General features: G+C 42.7%; 1 protein-coding gene across 13 annotated transcripts in view; it reads left to right on the top strand.

Annotated features, from left to right (window-relative positions):
* lama2 (laminin, alpha 2) overlaps positions 1–17,140 on the top strand; it is a 136,529-nt gene that overhangs the window by 99,403 nt on the left and 19,986 nt on the right. For 10 of the 13 annotated variants that reach the window (XM_029752788.1, XM_029752892.1, XM_029752861.1 and 7 more), the window contains 7 exons: positions 369–503; positions 1,538–1,662; positions 1,744–1,830; positions 1,984–2,177; positions 9,484–9,626; positions 10,645–10,743; positions 15,146–15,257. In XM_029752788.1, the coding sequence (XP_029608648.1) occupies positions 369–503; positions 1,538–1,662; positions 1,744–1,830; positions 1,984–2,177; positions 9,484–9,626; positions 10,645–10,743; positions 15,146–15,257 (895 nt within the window). The remainder of the gene's footprint in view (positions 1–368; positions 504–1,537; positions 1,663–1,743; positions 1,831–1,983; positions 2,178–9,483; positions 9,627–10,644; positions 10,744–15,145; positions 15,258–17,140) is intronic. The other 3 variants (XM_029752881.1, XM_029752845.1, XM_029752835.1) reach the window with 1 other exon arrangement.

The following is a 17,140-nucleotide window of genomic DNA, read 5'->3' as shown; positions in this document are numbered from 1 at the left end:
AAAGCTCCCCCACTCTTTAGCGCGGCTCTAATACACTCCTAATTAACTCTTGTGTTACTACGACAACTTCCATCCAAACCTGAGTGTTACTGATGTGTCTCCTACTGGATTCCCCATAAAGGTGGCTATAAGCAAACCAGACAGATGGCACGTATTTGAAGCTGCCACATAGTTAATAAAGTATTTTTAAACAGGCGTTTAACGTTTTTGCTGGGAACAGATGGCTTTTCAAATTGACCCGATTAATTCTCAGTACGTGTGTCTCGTTGGAGCTCCAGTGGAGCCTGGCACTAGCGTGAGCGGCTCGGGGGGGGGTGTAACAGCCTAACCAGTAACCGTGTGTCTGTCTCTGCTTCGCCCATCGGCAGGAATGTGGGGCCGGGTTTTACCGCCTGTCTGCCCGCAGCGGTGGCGCAGCCTCCAGAGCAGGCATCGGGAGCTGTGTGCAGTGCCAGTGCAACAGGCACAGTGAGGCCTGTGACCCAGAGACATCCATCTGCCAGGTAAGCTCTTTACAAAGTCCCCATGACCTGAGGAGAAGGGTGTCGTTGACACTGGTTGGCAGGCTGCCCTAGGACTGCACCCATACCCGCCCACTCTACTCTACTCTCTGCCATAGATGGGTAATTAGCCCAACGCTTTACTTTTCTGCTCTGTTTCACATTTACATCAGCCCAGACCTTTATCTAGCCAATGAAAAACTCTCCTCCTTTTATCCTCTATCTTCTCAGCTCCCCTGGTTTTCAAACCAGCTCTCAGTCTGAACAGTTGCACTTTCTCCAAGTGTAGAGGATCAGCAGATTTGTTCAGAAGCAATTTGATTGGCCACATGGTCCACTGCCACCAGGAAGTAGAGCATAGGTTAGTGTCTGGGGTAGATTTGACTTGGAAATACTAACAAAGATGTTACGCTAGAGAGAAGTCCGTGCTGTTTAATGTGGAACATAATGTGCCCTTCAAATATAAAACAGGGCCTTTTGGTCAAGCTAATGACCAACAAAACTCTTATTCTCTGCTTCCCAAATCTTCCCCTAGAGCAAATGGAAGCCAGTCCTGCCTCATATTATAGTGTGGAACTGGAACTCTATGTTGTCAAAGCAATCCCAGCTTTCATTTGTATTTGTGCTAATAACAATATCATTTGCATTTTACGGAGCAGGCAAATTGAAAATGTTAAATCAGTTTGTACAGCGTAATTTGGTTAATTGAGGTACACAGGAAGTTAATGAACGTCTTTGGAATACCACGGCTCAGTAGGCCGCAACTTCCGCTGACTGATTAGTATTGCCTCTCTCAATTGTCAGTTTGGCACTTTTTCTCAGAGCAGAGTGGTTGAGGGAGGAGAGGAAAACAGCTCTGGGCTGACAGAGCTCACACTCTGGAAGGGCCTTCACTTCAAAACAACAGCTAAAATACATCCACCCTCCACCTCGACAGCCACTGGGTTTAGTTTGATTCTGCAGGTGTAGCCTAATCGAAGTGATTGGTTGTGAATGTGGATATGATATTAGTGAAGGGACGGGTGTCTTCTCTACAGAACTGCCAACACAACACAGAGGGGGACAGGTGTGAACGCTGTGCCCCAGGATACTATGGTGTAGTGAGGGGCAGACCCGACGACTGCAAGCCCTGTGCCTGCCCCCTCACCAACCATGAGAACAAGTATGTCACAGAGACACAGGTGCATGGCTCTACTATTGTACAATAAAGCAGCTCTCGTCTGTAGCTCTCTCGTTCTCTCAGTTTCAGCCCTACCTGTGTAACAGAGGGATTCAACGACTACCGCTGTACTGCCTGCCCTGAGGGCTATGAGGGAAAGTACTGTGAGAGGTACGAACTCTCTCCTCAACATTTACAAACCCCAACATGCTCTTTGTGAATCATACTGAACTCACCTCATCAGGGACCTTGCCGCCCCACATTGCTAACTGAACATCCCTTTCTGTTAGTTATCTACTCTAAACCTTGTTGTCGCTCCTCTAGATGTGCCACGGGTTACCACGGCGACCCCCGTGCCCCCAGCGGGAAGTGTGAGGAGTGTAAGTGTGACCCGTACGGGGCGTGGCCCCAACCGTGTGACCCCCGCTCAGGCCAGTGCCGCTGCCGGCCCGGGGCCACTGGACGCACCTGCAGCCAGTGCATGGAGAGGCATGTGTGTGGGCCCTCTGGGATTGTGTGTACGTACACTAATATAACTTACTATAGCACTGTTTTCAATACACACACAAACACAATTACTAGTACAGAAAATCAGCAAGGTTTCTTAGTAGGACTTTCTTGGTTGTTTTTGTTCATTCAATATTCTAGACTAAGCCTTTTTATTTTTTATTTTTTTAAACCTTTTTTTAATTATTTTTTACCTTTTATGTGAGTCTAAAGTGGTAGATAATTACTTTGGGGACAATTGTAAAACTGTTTAGTTAGCCAGGCCTCTTGAGGATTATAATCTTCATAAAAGGGAATTTAGAGTTTATTGAATTCAAAGACTTTGTAGTGATTTTTTACAAATTATAATTATTTTTACTTTTATGTATTCAGGGGAACCCAATTGAGGCCAGAGTCTCATTCTTAATAGTGCCCTGAGAACAAACAATTCTCAAATCAAGATGATAATTCAATAAAACAGCAACAACAAAAAAATATACTACAACATACAACAGATACACTACATTTCAACAACACAAATTGCAATCAACCAAAACACTCGCAAACCTCTGTGAATGTGTTCCTCATCAGCGTTCTAAACTGCCCTATTGGCACCAGAGGTGGCAGAGCAACAGCAGTGTTTGTCAGACCAGGAGACATCCAGAAAATGTGTCTTCTCACAAAAACGTCTGTAGCGTCCGAATGGTATATGGCTCCTTTATGGAAAGATGAGACTCTCATGAACACATACATGTTGGCTGTTTTGCTCTAGAACGCCCACAAGCTTCACAAGACTCGTCTGAAGGTAGCCCGGTACCAGTTAAAATAATTTATAGAAGTATATATGAAAGTAGTTTAGTGCCCCAAAAAGTTAAATATGGGTTAAAAAATAAAATAAACTGAGCTTTCTTATATCTCTCAAATATAGGACATACAGTATGTTACTTGTTTCAGGAAACTAGGCGTATGTCGCGCGTCACTACTTCACAGGAGCGCCATTTGAACGTAAACTTCATTTTTTTATCAAAATGCGTTTTTGGGCAGAAATTCCTTCTGGAACATGTGAACTTTCATGTGCCTTAATAACAAACTTGTATGCCATCTGCAAATATGATTACAGTTGTTAAAGTACGAGCCTAGTTGGTTTAGCCATGGAAAAAGTCAGCAACCTTCCCCCTAGCCATGATTGGCTGAGATAATAACTGGGCTGGACATGCCGAGAGATGAGTTTGGATTGGTCTGCCATGTGTAGCTTCTGTCTATAATATGAGGTGGTCAGTATGTGTAGGTAATCCTATCTAATGCTGCTTTTTTTTAAAGATATCATGTAGTAGAACTGCGTAAGTGTTGCTCTCCACTTTCTGGAGGACCGAGTTTTGAAATCAGTGGAATTAGAGTATGATAGCTAAGGAGATTCTGGCATTTGATTGCAAATATGCAGACTGGGTCGAAAAGACAACACACAGAAGGCTGCTGTATTAAACACCTGTCTCCGGATTACATCTTCAAACTAAGGGAAACCATTGCACCCGTGACAGAGAGGGAGAAGCGTTCATCCATGTATACAGGTAAGAGAGTCTAGCTAGCTACATTTTCAGATATTACACATTTCTAATTTTGTCAGATAGTCTTTTTCATTTCAAGTTAAAGTGTACTGTTAGCTAGCCAGCTAACATTAGCTGGCTGGCTAGCTAGCTAACATTACGTATATGATCTCTGTAGTAATATTATTTGTATCTCAGAGCCATTAGCATTGCTAGTTATAGCCTAATGTTAGCTAGCTAACATTGAACCTGGTTGGTTAGCTACCTGCAGATTCATGCATGGTAGTAACTTTATGAGTTGGGATTATGGTTCATTGTTTAGCTAGCTAGCTACATGTCTAAACAAAAGACTTCACTATGCAAGTACCTATTTCAATAGATTGTTTATGATGTCACTGCGACAACTGTCGATAGACGTAGCTGGTAAATTAGCTCTAACTGACAAATAGTACCCCCAATAGTACCCCCAAAACACCAGTCTCAACGTTAACAGTGAAGAGGCGACTCCGGGATGCTGGTCTTCTAGGCAGAGTTGCAAAGAAAAAGCCATATCACAGACTGGACAATAAACAGAATACGTACTATTTAATAAAGCTGCCAGTTGAGGACTTGTGAGGTGTCTGTTTCTCAAACTGGACACTCTAATGTACTTGTCCTCTTGCTCAGTTGTTCACCGGGGCCTCCCACTCCTCTTTCTATTCTGGTTAGAGCCAGTTTGCGCTGTTCTGTGAAGGGAGTAGTACACAGCGTTGTACAAGATCTTCAGTTTCTTGGCAATTTCTCGCATGGAATAGCCTTCATTTCTCAGAAAAAGAATAGCCTGATGAGTTTCAGAAGAAAGTACTTTGTTTCGGGACATTTTGAGCCTGTAATCGAACCCACAAATGCTGATGCTCCAGATACTCAACTAGTCTAAAGAAGGACAGTCCCCCCCCCCCTATAATCAGAACAACAGTTTTCAGCTGTGGTAACACAATTGCAAAAGGGTTTTCTAATGATCAATTAGCCTTTTAAAATGATAAACTTGGATTAGCTAACACAATGTGCCATTGGAACACAGGAGTGATGATTGCTGATAATGGGCCTCTGATCGCCTATGTAGATATTCCATTATAAATTAGCCGTTTCCAGCTACAATAGTCATTTACAACATTAACAATGTCTACACTATATTTCTGATTGATTTGATGTTATTTTAATGGACAAAAATGTGCTTTTCTTTCAAAAACAACGACATTTCTAAGTGACCCCAAACTTTTGAACGGTAGTGTATATACAAAAGTATGTGGACACCCCTTCAAATGGATGGACTCGGCTATTTCAACCACACCCATTGCTGACACAGGTGTATAGAACCGAGCAGACAGCTGTGTAATCTCCATAGACAAACATTGCCAGTTGAAGGGCCTTACTGAAGAGCTCAGTGACTTTCAACGTGGCACCGTCATAGGATGCCATCTTTCCAACAAGTCAGTTGGTCAAATTTCTGCCCTGCTAGAGCTGCCCCGGTCAACTGTACGTGTTGTTATTGTGAAGTCGAAACATCTAAGAGCAACAATGGCTCAGCCGTGAAATGGTAGGCCACACACGCTCACAGAATGGGACTGCCGAGTGCTGAAATGAGTAACGTGTAAAAACCGCCTTTCCTCAGTTGCAACACACTACCGAGTTCGAAGCTGCCTCTGGAAGCAACGTTAGCACAATAACTGTTTGTCGGGGGCTTCATGAAATGGGTTTCAGTGGCTGAGCGGCCGCACACAAGCCTAATATCACCCTGCACAATGCCAAGCATCAGCTGGAGTGGTGTAAAGCTTGCCGCCATTGGACTCTGGAGCATGGGAAACGCGTTCTCTGGAGTGATGAATCACGCTGCACCATCTGGCAGTCCGATGGATGAATCTGGGTTTGCCAGATTTCAGGAGAACGCTACCTGCCTAAATGCATAGTGCCCACTGTAAAGTTTGGTGGAGGAGGAATATTGGTCTGGGGCTGTTTTTCATGGTTCAGCTTAGTTCCAGTGAAGGGAAATCTTAACGCTACAGCATACAATGACATTATATATATATTCTGTGCTTCCAACTTTGTGGCAACAGTTTGGGGAAGGCCCTTCCTGTTTCAGCATGACAATGCCCACTTGCACAAAGCGAGGTCCGTAAAGAAATGGTTTGTCAAGACTGGTGTGGAAGAACTTAATTGGCCTGCACAGAGCCCTGACCTCTAACCCCATCTAACACCATTGGGATGAATTGGAACGCAGACTGTGAGCCAGGCCTAATCACTCTACATCAGTCCCCGACCTCACTAATGGTCTTGAGGCTGAATGAAAGCAAGTCTCTGCAGCATTGTCCCGACATCTAGTGGAAAGCCTTTCCAGAAGAGTGGAGTCTGTTATAGCAGCAAAGGGGGGCAACTCTATATTAATGCCCATGATTTTGGAATGAGATGTTGGACGAGCAGATGTCCACATACTTTTGGTCATGTAGTGTATGTTGCACGCTTGTGCAGCAGAGCTTTGTTAACAAAAAAATTAGAAATTAAGTGATCTACGGAAATTTGGAGAGGGCCAGCTGACCTTCTGATAAAGGATGCAGTGAGTATTAAACCTGTCACCTGTGGTAAAGCGAAGCGTGCTATGGTACACTGCATCCAAGGTTTTTAGGTTAGTGGCTGCTGCATTCTGATAAAAGGTGCCACCATAATCAAGATCTGGCAGGAAGGTTGCTTGTACAACCTGCTTCCTGCTGTTTAGAGAGAGGCATGACGTAGTTCTATAAAAGAAGCCTCCTTTAAATCTCAGCTTCTTAACTAGCTCATCCATATGTTGTTTAAACCTCAAATGTTTGTCAATCCAAAATCCCAGTTGTTTAAGGACGGGAACCTCCTCGAAGAGAAAATCCTCCAATGCCATCTGTGTGTAAACCATCTGAAATATTTCTAAGAGAATTAGACATACATTCAGTTTTTCCTGTGTTAAGTATCAATTTAAAATCAACAAGGGCTTTCTGCAAGCAACAAAATCAGATTGCAGCTATAACATAGCCTGGTCAGCAGTAGGGTCAAAAGCATACAGATGAATGTTACAGGTTTTTGCAGATAGACCAATATTATTTATATAAAGAAAACAGGTCTTGAAATCTACCCCTGCGGGACACCTTTAGTAATATCAAGGTAACTTGACACCATCAGAAAGCGCACATGGTGACCTGTCTGACAGATAGTTCCCAAACCAATTGCAAGACAGCTGGAATGAGTAGGTGATGGTTGACAGTATCAAAGGCCTTGGATAGGTCTATAAATATGGCAGCACAGTGAATCCTACGATCTAAGCAATTTAACACATAATTTAAGACAAGTGTAGCTGAGTAGATTTTTCATGCTGTTTTAAGTTGGGGCAGGTTGGTTTAGTTATCATTTGAGTTCAATTTAGCTCAGTGCAAATATCTTTCAGTTTATCTGATACTGGCATCAACCAATCCAGGTTAAGATCCCCCCGATGTTAATAATTTAGATTTAGCATAGCACAGCAAGTCCGATCATTTGCTTTGAGCAATTGGCAGGGCCGAGGGAGACAATGTACTACAGGCTATATTATATATATCCCACGGCAGACAACATGTTATCCCAAGTGCCAATCCCAAAGTAAACAAAGATGGCGGTCACTATATTTGTCAAAAATGAAGTCGAAAGTTATCAGAGCTTCATTTGTAACATTGTTTGCTCTTGAATTATTGTAATTTGTCTGAGACTACATGTTATCATACTTCAGGCAATGAATAGTACTGTATGTTTTAGATACAATTCTGTAGGCTACGGTGCCAACTAACCTGGCAAGCTGACTATCTGAAATAATGTCTAACTGTTCCCAGTCGTGGACTCTAGCAGGTTTCCTGAAGCAGTGATGGTAGGGGTCCATTGCTTGTTAGATACAGTATTTCAGATGATTCAGGTGAAACTGATTGGCTGCATGTTGTCTTGCCTTTGGGGAGGGTAACAGGATTTGCATGTATTTCATGCAGTGTGTGCATTTTGGAGTGTTTTATCACAAACTCTCACATTCACAGGATGTGTGCTCTCTTACTGTGTGGATTGTCAGGCCTTCCTCCTTTATAACAGCAGGTATATAAAAAACAAACTTTTCTGACGTTAATTTCTCAACTCATTTTTTATGTGGCAAAATTCAGGAGAAATTCGAAGGATATGATGAATTCACACATGGTTTGTTGATTGTAGTGGTGTGTGTGTGCGCGTGTGTACTGTGTGTGTTTTGTTTCTCGTTGCTTGTGGCATGTCGAACACTCATAATGGGCTGCCAAAAGCCATTTCACACTGTGTTAAATTTCACGCTCGAGATCCCTTCCCCCAGTGTTGCTCCTGTCTAATCTCAAACCAGCACAGAAACTCCAGGATTCTCCAAAGCCTAAAGAGTAGAGGATAGAGGATGACTACCTTGAAGGGTTTTCAAAGAGTGGTTGTGTCTTTTGAAAGAGCACTGGTGTGTGTGGGGGAATGGGATGAAACTAAACAAGGTGAAGGAGGAGGAAGCTGGGGTTCAACCAGTTCCACTATGTCGCTCAGATTAAAAAGCACTTCTCCCAGACTTTGTCCTCTTCTCCGGTGCTAACATAGTTGCCCTTGTAGCTACCCCACATGAAAAAGTCTATGGTATAAATACTATAGTATTCACAGTATAATTTTTGCAGACTTTACTGTAGTATTCCCTGTAATGTTTTTGCAGGCTTGTATTTATTGTAGTATACTGTAGTATTTATAGTTAACTATAGTATAAATACTGTAGTAAAATAAAACTGTAGTATATACTGTAGTAATTAATGTAATATTTTTGCATACGGTAGTTTACTGTCGTATTTACTGTAGTGTTTTTGCAGACATTACTATAGTATTTACTATAGTGTTTTTGTTTTACTATCTTTGACATAGAACTGGAGGCCTTATGGAGAAATACAAAAATAGCAAATTTTCCATAAACTGTAGGCAGGTAGGACTGGGGTCTGAACAGATAGTTCAGAGCTTCTGCTCTGAACTATAACCTGTAGGGAACACAATATATGGTATACTGTATACTTGGCATGTAAGTTTCTCACTTACGGGTGGCACAAATTGGGATACGGAGGACTGGACTGGGCAAGGTATACCCAAATTAAATACTGTAGTGTTTACTAAAAAAGTGTAGTGTTTTTGCAGACATTACTGTAGTATTTATTCTACTATTCTACAGTATACTACTACATTCTATAGTAAGTACTACACATGATTGAGGGATACTGCAGTGTGTAATATAGTATTCTACAGTATACTACAATTTACTACAGAATTCTATAGTAAGTGCTGTAGTATTCTATAGTAAACTACTATTTTTTCATGTGTGACAGTACATGTCCCTTTGGTAGAGATGTTGCCAGGCAACAAGCTACCATTAGCATCCCCATGCCCTTGGGGTTGACCCATTGACCCCCAGTAGAGTGTCTTGGTGTCCCAATGAGAGACTGTCCCAGTGTCCCCCATGTATACACCCACACACAGCTTCAGAGCTCAGTGTCACCCTGGCCACACACGTTAGCTGGGATTATTATTTGATTCTCTGAACGAGCCTGAACGCTCTCTAATGGTTTTAATTGGTGTCATTAGAGACCACTTGTCATTAGAGGTTTCTAACTGCCATGGTGTGTGTGTGTGTGTGTGTGTGTGTGTGTGTGTGTGTGTGTGTGTGTGTGTGTGTGTGTGTGTGTGTGTGTGTGTGTGTGTGTGTCGGTGTGTGTCGGTGTGTGTGTTACAGCCTGCGATGATGACTGTGCCGGGCTCCTCATCAGAGATATGGATAGACTGCATCGTATCATCACCAGTGTCAACCTCACCACCCCTCTGCCACCACCCTACAAAGTCCTCTACCGGTTTGAGAACATGACGCAGGAACTCAAGGTGAATAGAAAGCACCCAAACACTTCCTTTAGTGTTCACCTTCGCTCCGAAGAGAGAGTACTACAATATTCCTGTATTAGACAAATCTATGATATCTAGATTCCTAAGATCAAGTTTGTCTCTGTAGGCCTACATTCAATTTGGCGTGTTTGTTTACTCACACTAGTGAGTACCTGACTGAATTGCTAAGATGAACAGAATCGGTTGTGATTAAGTTGCCCACCTGGACAAGGTGCTGTGTAAATATCTCTCAGCTGTTAGTGTCTCGGGGGGGGGGGGGGGGGGCGTGGAGCCCGACTCACACCCCGGTTTCAAACACTCCTCATATCCCCTCCAGACAATACCATAGCTCCACTCCGTTCAGCTAACGGCATCCACCTCTCTCTCTCACACAAAGAACAAAGACACTAACACCACACGCTGTAACAGTGACATAACAGTGATATATTACACAAACAGTGGCATTCAAACGCATCTCAGCGGCGCGATAACAAGAGTGCAGTTTCCCCAAATCCTCGGCAAGCAGAGGAGATGGAGCTGGAGATATCAGGCACAACAAAGATGCAGATTATTGCTAAAGGGCATTGTGAGGGGGGCCAATGAAGACATCACTTGATTGCTACCCTCATGTGGAAAGCCAGATCATTGGCTCAAGCTGCGTTTTTGGAATCCACTGAGCTAGATGCCCTTTTCCAGCTGCTGGTGCTTTGCTTCTTATAGGCCTGTGAGGAGATGTCTGGCAGGAGCCCTACTGGCATAACACTGATGAATTGGGCTGGGGTGGATGGTTAAATACAGGGTATCGAGGCTCTGCTCACACCTCACTCCCCAGACCCATGGTGATTTAAACAGTAGATGACCTTTCTGCCTAATGCCCCATTCTGACATTCTCTCGTGTGTGTGTGTGTGTGTGTGTGTGTGTGTGTGTGTGTGTGTGTGTGTGTGTGTGTGTGTGTGTGTGTGTGTGTGTTTGTGTGTGTGTGTGTGTGTGTGTGTGTGTGCATTGTCTTCCACACAGCACATGCTCTCGCCACAGAATTCGCCGGAGAGGCGCCTGCAGCTGGCCGACAGTAACCTGGGCAGCCTGGTGACAGAGATGGACGATCTGCTGAGTCGGGTAGGTAGGACACTCAGGCCAGGCTGACACTGTCCACTCCTGAGTTCCCAGGGGCTGGCGCTACTGTCGCTGTGGCCACTATGTGGCTGTCCTGGCTCCCTCGTCACAGTCTAGTAAATGGGTCAACTGAAACTGGACCATCCTAATTCATAAAGCCATCAAAAGACAGCCTTGAATGTACGCTTACAATAATTAGTGTGAAAGATATAGGCAGTTGTGAGTGAAGCTTTTTATTTATTTTATTAATTAGTCAATCAATATGTTGATTGATGTTAGGTCATATGTTAGCTTTCAGTTGATACATACAGTCAAAAACAGTGACCATTACAACAATAGATTTTTTTTGTTAATCTTTCTGAAATGAATCTGTCATTAAAAGAAAGATATCAACTTCAAGTGAGGACAGGAACCGAGGACTGAAAACAGATGAATACTTTTGTATTTAACTTTGAGATACCGGTTCTAGCAAGGTTTTCTTTGTGTCTGAGAACATAGAATGTTCTGTTGCAGAAAGATCCTGGATAGACAAAAAAAGAAAGAAAAGATAACTAATGTAAAATATACTGTGTCTGTAAAAATGTATATACTGTAGTATGTGTAAGCTGAAAGTAGAAGCCTAAGTATTATTGTCTATTAGTTTACCCCAATTAGGGAGGGGTGGTAGGGTTAGGGGAAAATAATAAAGAAGGAAAATATATTTAATACCAAATATATATGGCCATATATTTACAAAAATAAAAAATATATATATATATATATATATGGGGGATTGGAAATGATGCAGACAATTACATTGCAAGTAGCCACAATCTATGTGCATTATTAAAGCTGATCAAAATATCCTTGGATCGAGCTTTCTCTGTTAACAACAAACCATGCATACTCTATAAATGACATATGTACTTCTCCTTTTTCTGACAAAAAAAGAAATAATACATTCTGACATTGATATTTTCCCTGATTCTGTCCTCATAACTCAACAGGCATTCAATACCACTTTGTTATGTCGCCTGTTAAAAGTACCTTTAGTCCAAGTTGTGAATCCCCTGCTGAGCGTCGTGTTGTTCCTCGCTCAAAACAAAGATGCATAGTATCTTTCAACCTTGGTTATTGTAAAGAATTCATTTATTTTCAATGACATTGGTTCTTTGTGTATTCGTGGGCTTTCTCTGTTGGTTCATTCACACAGGAACAATATATAGCGATTGACCTTGTCAGGCCAGTAGCAAGGCCTCACACATTTTTTTTAATACCCCTACCCGAGGTATAACAAAACACAACCATGTTTTTCCATATCTTTAAGGTCTCCCATATATGAAATGGATGGTTGTGTAAAATTATTTTACTGCAAAAGTGGTTAAATTGAACTAAACTCAAACAGTACAGAATAATGCCTTGCTGGAGGAGAGCCATATAAGCCATGTAAGCTCATGTAACCAAATATTGCATGCTCTGATATTGCTAAAATGTGGAATATAAGTAGGCACAAACAGACTTGCCTTTAGAGTTTTTGTATGTTAAAAGTGGCATCGTCCTGCAGGTCACGTCCTACATATTTCTTTATATTCGTTTGGAAGTCAGGTAGGATGATATTATGGTCGTTATAGACTGGGGCACGCCCAGCAGGAGATGTGATGAGTAACAGCACCATTGAGGGTGACCTCAGGTTACATAGAGATTAGTTCGAGTGTAGCTGGGTCATGGACTATGACTGAGAAGCGTTGGTTGTGAGGGACATAGCACAGCTCCACACCCATATACATTTGAAGATGATCCCTGGGCTTCGATGGACGGTAAAAGAGTTGCAGAGGAGATGGAGATGATCAAGCGACTGTCTCACAGTCAATCCCCAGCCACCATAAACCATCACATAAAGCAAGTCTTCCCATCCTAAGGTGCCTCTTGTATGGCATAAATGGCATATGTCCTCATAGGGATGTTGGGAATACTATTTCCATGGTGTCTCTGTCTCTAGTAACTGCCTGAGAAGAGGACTGATTGTGGAGTGGGCTTATCAAGGAGAGTTCTGGGAGATTAAGGACGGCATTGACGTTGGAGAGGTGCAATTCCTATGACATATGAAGGCCCAATAAGATGGCATTGACTGTCAGATTGTGTTGGTTCATTGTAGTGAACACCTGCCTTATGAGCTTGTCGTGTGTGGTTGCATCTTCCCCATACACCATAATGTCGCCATGTCAACACGGCAACTCCAGGGCAGACAGCCAGGATGGTGGACATGATTGTCTGGAAGAGGCAATGTGCCAGCTTAACCCAAACACGATAAGAGTGCATCGAAACATTCCAATGTGCATCACAAATGCAGTGAGCCAGCAGAAGGTCTTGTTGGATTCAGGCAGACGTATTGGACCAGCAATTAATCAAAGCTCAATTCGAAATGGTAAGGAGGCGACTTAAAGGAAAACTTCACCCAAAAACGACTGCCCTTTTGCCCTCAGAACAGCCTAAATTTGTTGGGGCATGGACTCTACAAGGCGTCGAAAGGGCTCCACAGGGATGCTGGCCCATGTTGACTCCAATGCTTCCCACAGTTGTGTCAAGTAGGCTGGATGTTCTTTGGGTGACCATTCTTGATACATACAGAAAAAGAGTGTGAAAAACACACATACACAATCCATGTCTTAATTGTCTTAAGGCTTAAAAATCCTACTTTTAACCTGTCTCCTCCCCTTCATCTACGCTGATTGAAGTGGATTTAATAGGTGACATCAATAAGGGACCATAGCTTTCACCTGGATTCACCTGGTCAGTCTATGTCATTGAAAGAGCAGGTGTTCCTAATATTTTATACACTCAGTGTAGTATCAAAGTGTTTTGCGTGTTAGCAATCAGTGCAGCGTTTTGCATAATATGATGCTAAATGCATCATACCAGCTGTATTTCTGTATTTCGAAAGTTACACATCTTGAAATCTTGATTGCTGACATACAACACAAATGTAAATATAGTATATCAGTAATAGACTAATGAAACAAATACCATGAGTGGAGTTTTCCATGGATGGGCAAGTTATATCACAGTGGGGGCAAGTTGTAGAGCTAGGGAGAGGGTGTCAGAGTCCAGGGTTTGATTCTCTCTCCTTTGTTGAAGCCTCCCTGTTGCCTCATTGATTCTCAAAGATGATCGTGTCTTGGAATGCTTCGTGTTGCCATGCCAAGCAGAATGCTTCCCTTTTTATACTGTATATCCAGACAAATGTGTTTGAATGTATATCGTGGGCATATTGGATTCTTAACATAGTTGAAGTACACAAAGATATGCTTGAGTACAGGTCATAAGTACAGTACACAAATCTGAAAAATGTATCTCATTTAAAACATGCACAGATATGCACGTGATTAAACCACCGTTTAATGGTAACGCGGCAGACGTATTGGATTTTGGATGCCATATTGATTTGGAGTTAAGTCTAGCGGGGCCGTCTAATGTAATTGCAAGAGTGGAGGCGAAACATATAAAATCCACAGAGGAACCTTTCACTGGAAAAAAAATAACAGTTTTCAGTGTCTGAGTCCACTTGCCTTAGAGCTGATAACAGTAGACACAACATGTTCAACTGTATCCGAATTTTAGCAATATCAGAGTTAACCATTTTGGGTTGCATGAGCTTGCATGAGCATTGTTCTGCACTTTTTGAGTTTAGGGTGTGTTTTCCTTAGAGCCAATTACAATAGCCACATCATCAAAAAAGCATGTGTTAATGTATGTATATTTGTCAGGCAGGACCATACAGCACTGAGAGCTTGGAAATTTGTAACCCGCTATGGGCCGGATTAACGGATGACCAAACTGAAGTTTTCATTCATCTTAAATAATAATAATATTTCCGCCGATTATATCTGTGTGTTTACAGGTCTATATTTCCAAAATGCTTTAATGTTTGTTTGATATTAGCAATATCAAGGTATAATTCTGCACTGTTTGAGTTAAGGGGGTATGTCACAACATAACAACTTTTGCAGTAAAATACGTTTATACAGCCATTCATTCAATTTATGGGAGACCTTAGAGATATGGAAAACATGGCTGTGCTTTGATATACTTCGGGTAGGGATATTTCAAAAATGGAAACCCTTTTTGAGAATTGGCCACTAGCCTAAGTGGTGCTCAGCTGCTTGAATCCCTCAATCGTTCTTTTTTAATCTATAGAGCATTTCTGAAAGGTCATACCAGCTCTGACTGATGGTTATGAAATGGATTTGTTTGACCAGGTACTCTGAGGCTGTTCATTGTTAGACCGAAGGGGGCCGCAGGATTCAGGATAGGATACGTGCAATCAAGGGTGCATCTTGAATGAGCGCTGAACACCGAACATTGGTTTATCTCTAGCCATCAGTTCAGGTCCATCCAACTGATTGAGTGTGTGTGTCTTCTTGCTCAGGCGACCAAAGTGTCGGCAGATGGCGAGCAAACAGGTGACGATGCTAATAGAATCCACAAACGAGCCGAAGACCTGGAGCTTTTTGTCAAGAACACCCTACTGGCTGCAGAAGGTACTGCGTCTACATTCCCATAAGATTCTCCCATAAAAAAAAGGTTAAATCTAAATTACATTCCTGCCATAATGCTGACTTAGTGTCTGAGAGCAGAGTACTAATTCAGTGTTGTAAAGGCCGGAGGGTCAGGATGTTGAGGGAATTAGTGCCTGGGCTCTGTGCTGTGTCCTCTGCTCTGTGATTAGGCGCCTCTGTGCTGTGACATTCTCTCTGGGTTGAAATTGGAAGATGATTCAGTTGATAAAGGGCCTAGTCGCTGTAGCCATGGAGCCATGTAATGGCCTAATTAATAGGGATGGAGGATGGGGTCTGGAGAAGGCAGTATAATCAGAGTGGACTGGCACGTGGTGGCTCCTCACTGTGGGCAACGTGATTAGTGTCAGCAGGGAACATTTCTCCACCCAGCCTCGTTTGCCTCGCCAGCATGGACTAGCCCCACTCCACGCTCTACAGCAGGTGGGACTGGTACTGCCAGATCTATACGGCACACACACACACACACACACACACACACGCACACACACACGCGCACACACACAGACATAGACACGCGCACACACACACACATGCACACACACACACGCACACACACACACAGACATAGACACACGCACACGCACGCACACACACACACACACACACACACACACACACACACACACATAGACACACGCACACATATACACATACACACATATACACATACACACAAACACACACACATAAACACACACACACACACACATACACATAGACATCAAGCATTTCGCTACACCCTACACCTGTGACCAATACAATTTGATTTGATTTACACACACACACACACACACACACACACGCACACGCACACACACACAAGGAGACACACACACACACACACACACACACACACACACACATAGAGACACACACACACACACATAGAGACACACACACACACACATAGAGACACACACACACAAACATGCACACATCCCTCCACTGAAGCTCAAACACAGTCTCTGACCCTTCACAGGATTGGGCTGGTTCAAATGGGCTATTTGAACCAGCCCTGATTGAGCGCAATGACACACTTAACAGATGCCATCCTCATTTACATTAAAATAGTATTTTCTGAAAGATTTCCAAAAAGCAATGAACACACTGGAAGTCAAACTCACAGAGCATGTCTCACTTAACTTCCCCACAGATTTTCATAAGCACATCGAGCAGCTCGTGAAAGCGGTCAGGAAGAGAATGGATTGTTTTTTTCTTGCTGATGCATTCGTAAACGAATCAATCTGATGACGCGATCCACGGGAACGTTTGTGTTTAATTGCCTTTGAAACATGGTATGTAATTATTTCTCACCGGGCTCCTTTAATAGGTATATCTTTTGTCTTTGTAATGCCATGAAATGTTTATGTTGGAACTCTTCAGGAATGTAAGGAACGCATCCAATTAAGCCTCATCTTCATCTTTTATTTGATGATCTGTTTTCTAATTAGAACCCAGCCGGAGCAACTTCTTCTCTCCACGTCTCTTTTGAACTGATTGGGTTTTTGATTTCAAAGACCACATTCATTTGATTAAAGTACATTGTTTTGTCAAGCAGAATTTGAATGTCTTTGAATCAACCTAAAAAGAAGCCTCCATTGCCTTTGAATGGGATGTAAAAAAAAAAGTGAAACTTTTCTGCTTTTGTTGTCAATCACTTTGTTCTGCCTTGCCTTTTGAGCCGCTCATCTAATCTGGGCGCTAGCTAGCTGCTTCTGTAGCTCATCCATCTGTGCTCTGAGAACACACACACACACACACACAAAGGCTTGGCCGTGCGCACATAACACGCAGATGAGCATGAGCTCATTGCTAATCGTGGCATCTAGTGTAGGTCAAAAGTA

This window comes from Salmo trutta, chromosome 1 (assembly GCF_901001165.1).
Source record: "Salmo trutta chromosome 1, fSalTru1.1, whole genome shotgun sequence".
Classification (NCBI taxonomy): Eukaryota; Metazoa; Chordata; class Actinopteri; order Salmoniformes; family Salmonidae; genus Salmo; species Salmo trutta.
The sequence above is the reverse complement of the archived record's forward strand: the minus strand, read 5'-3'. Positions and strand labels throughout refer to the sequence as shown.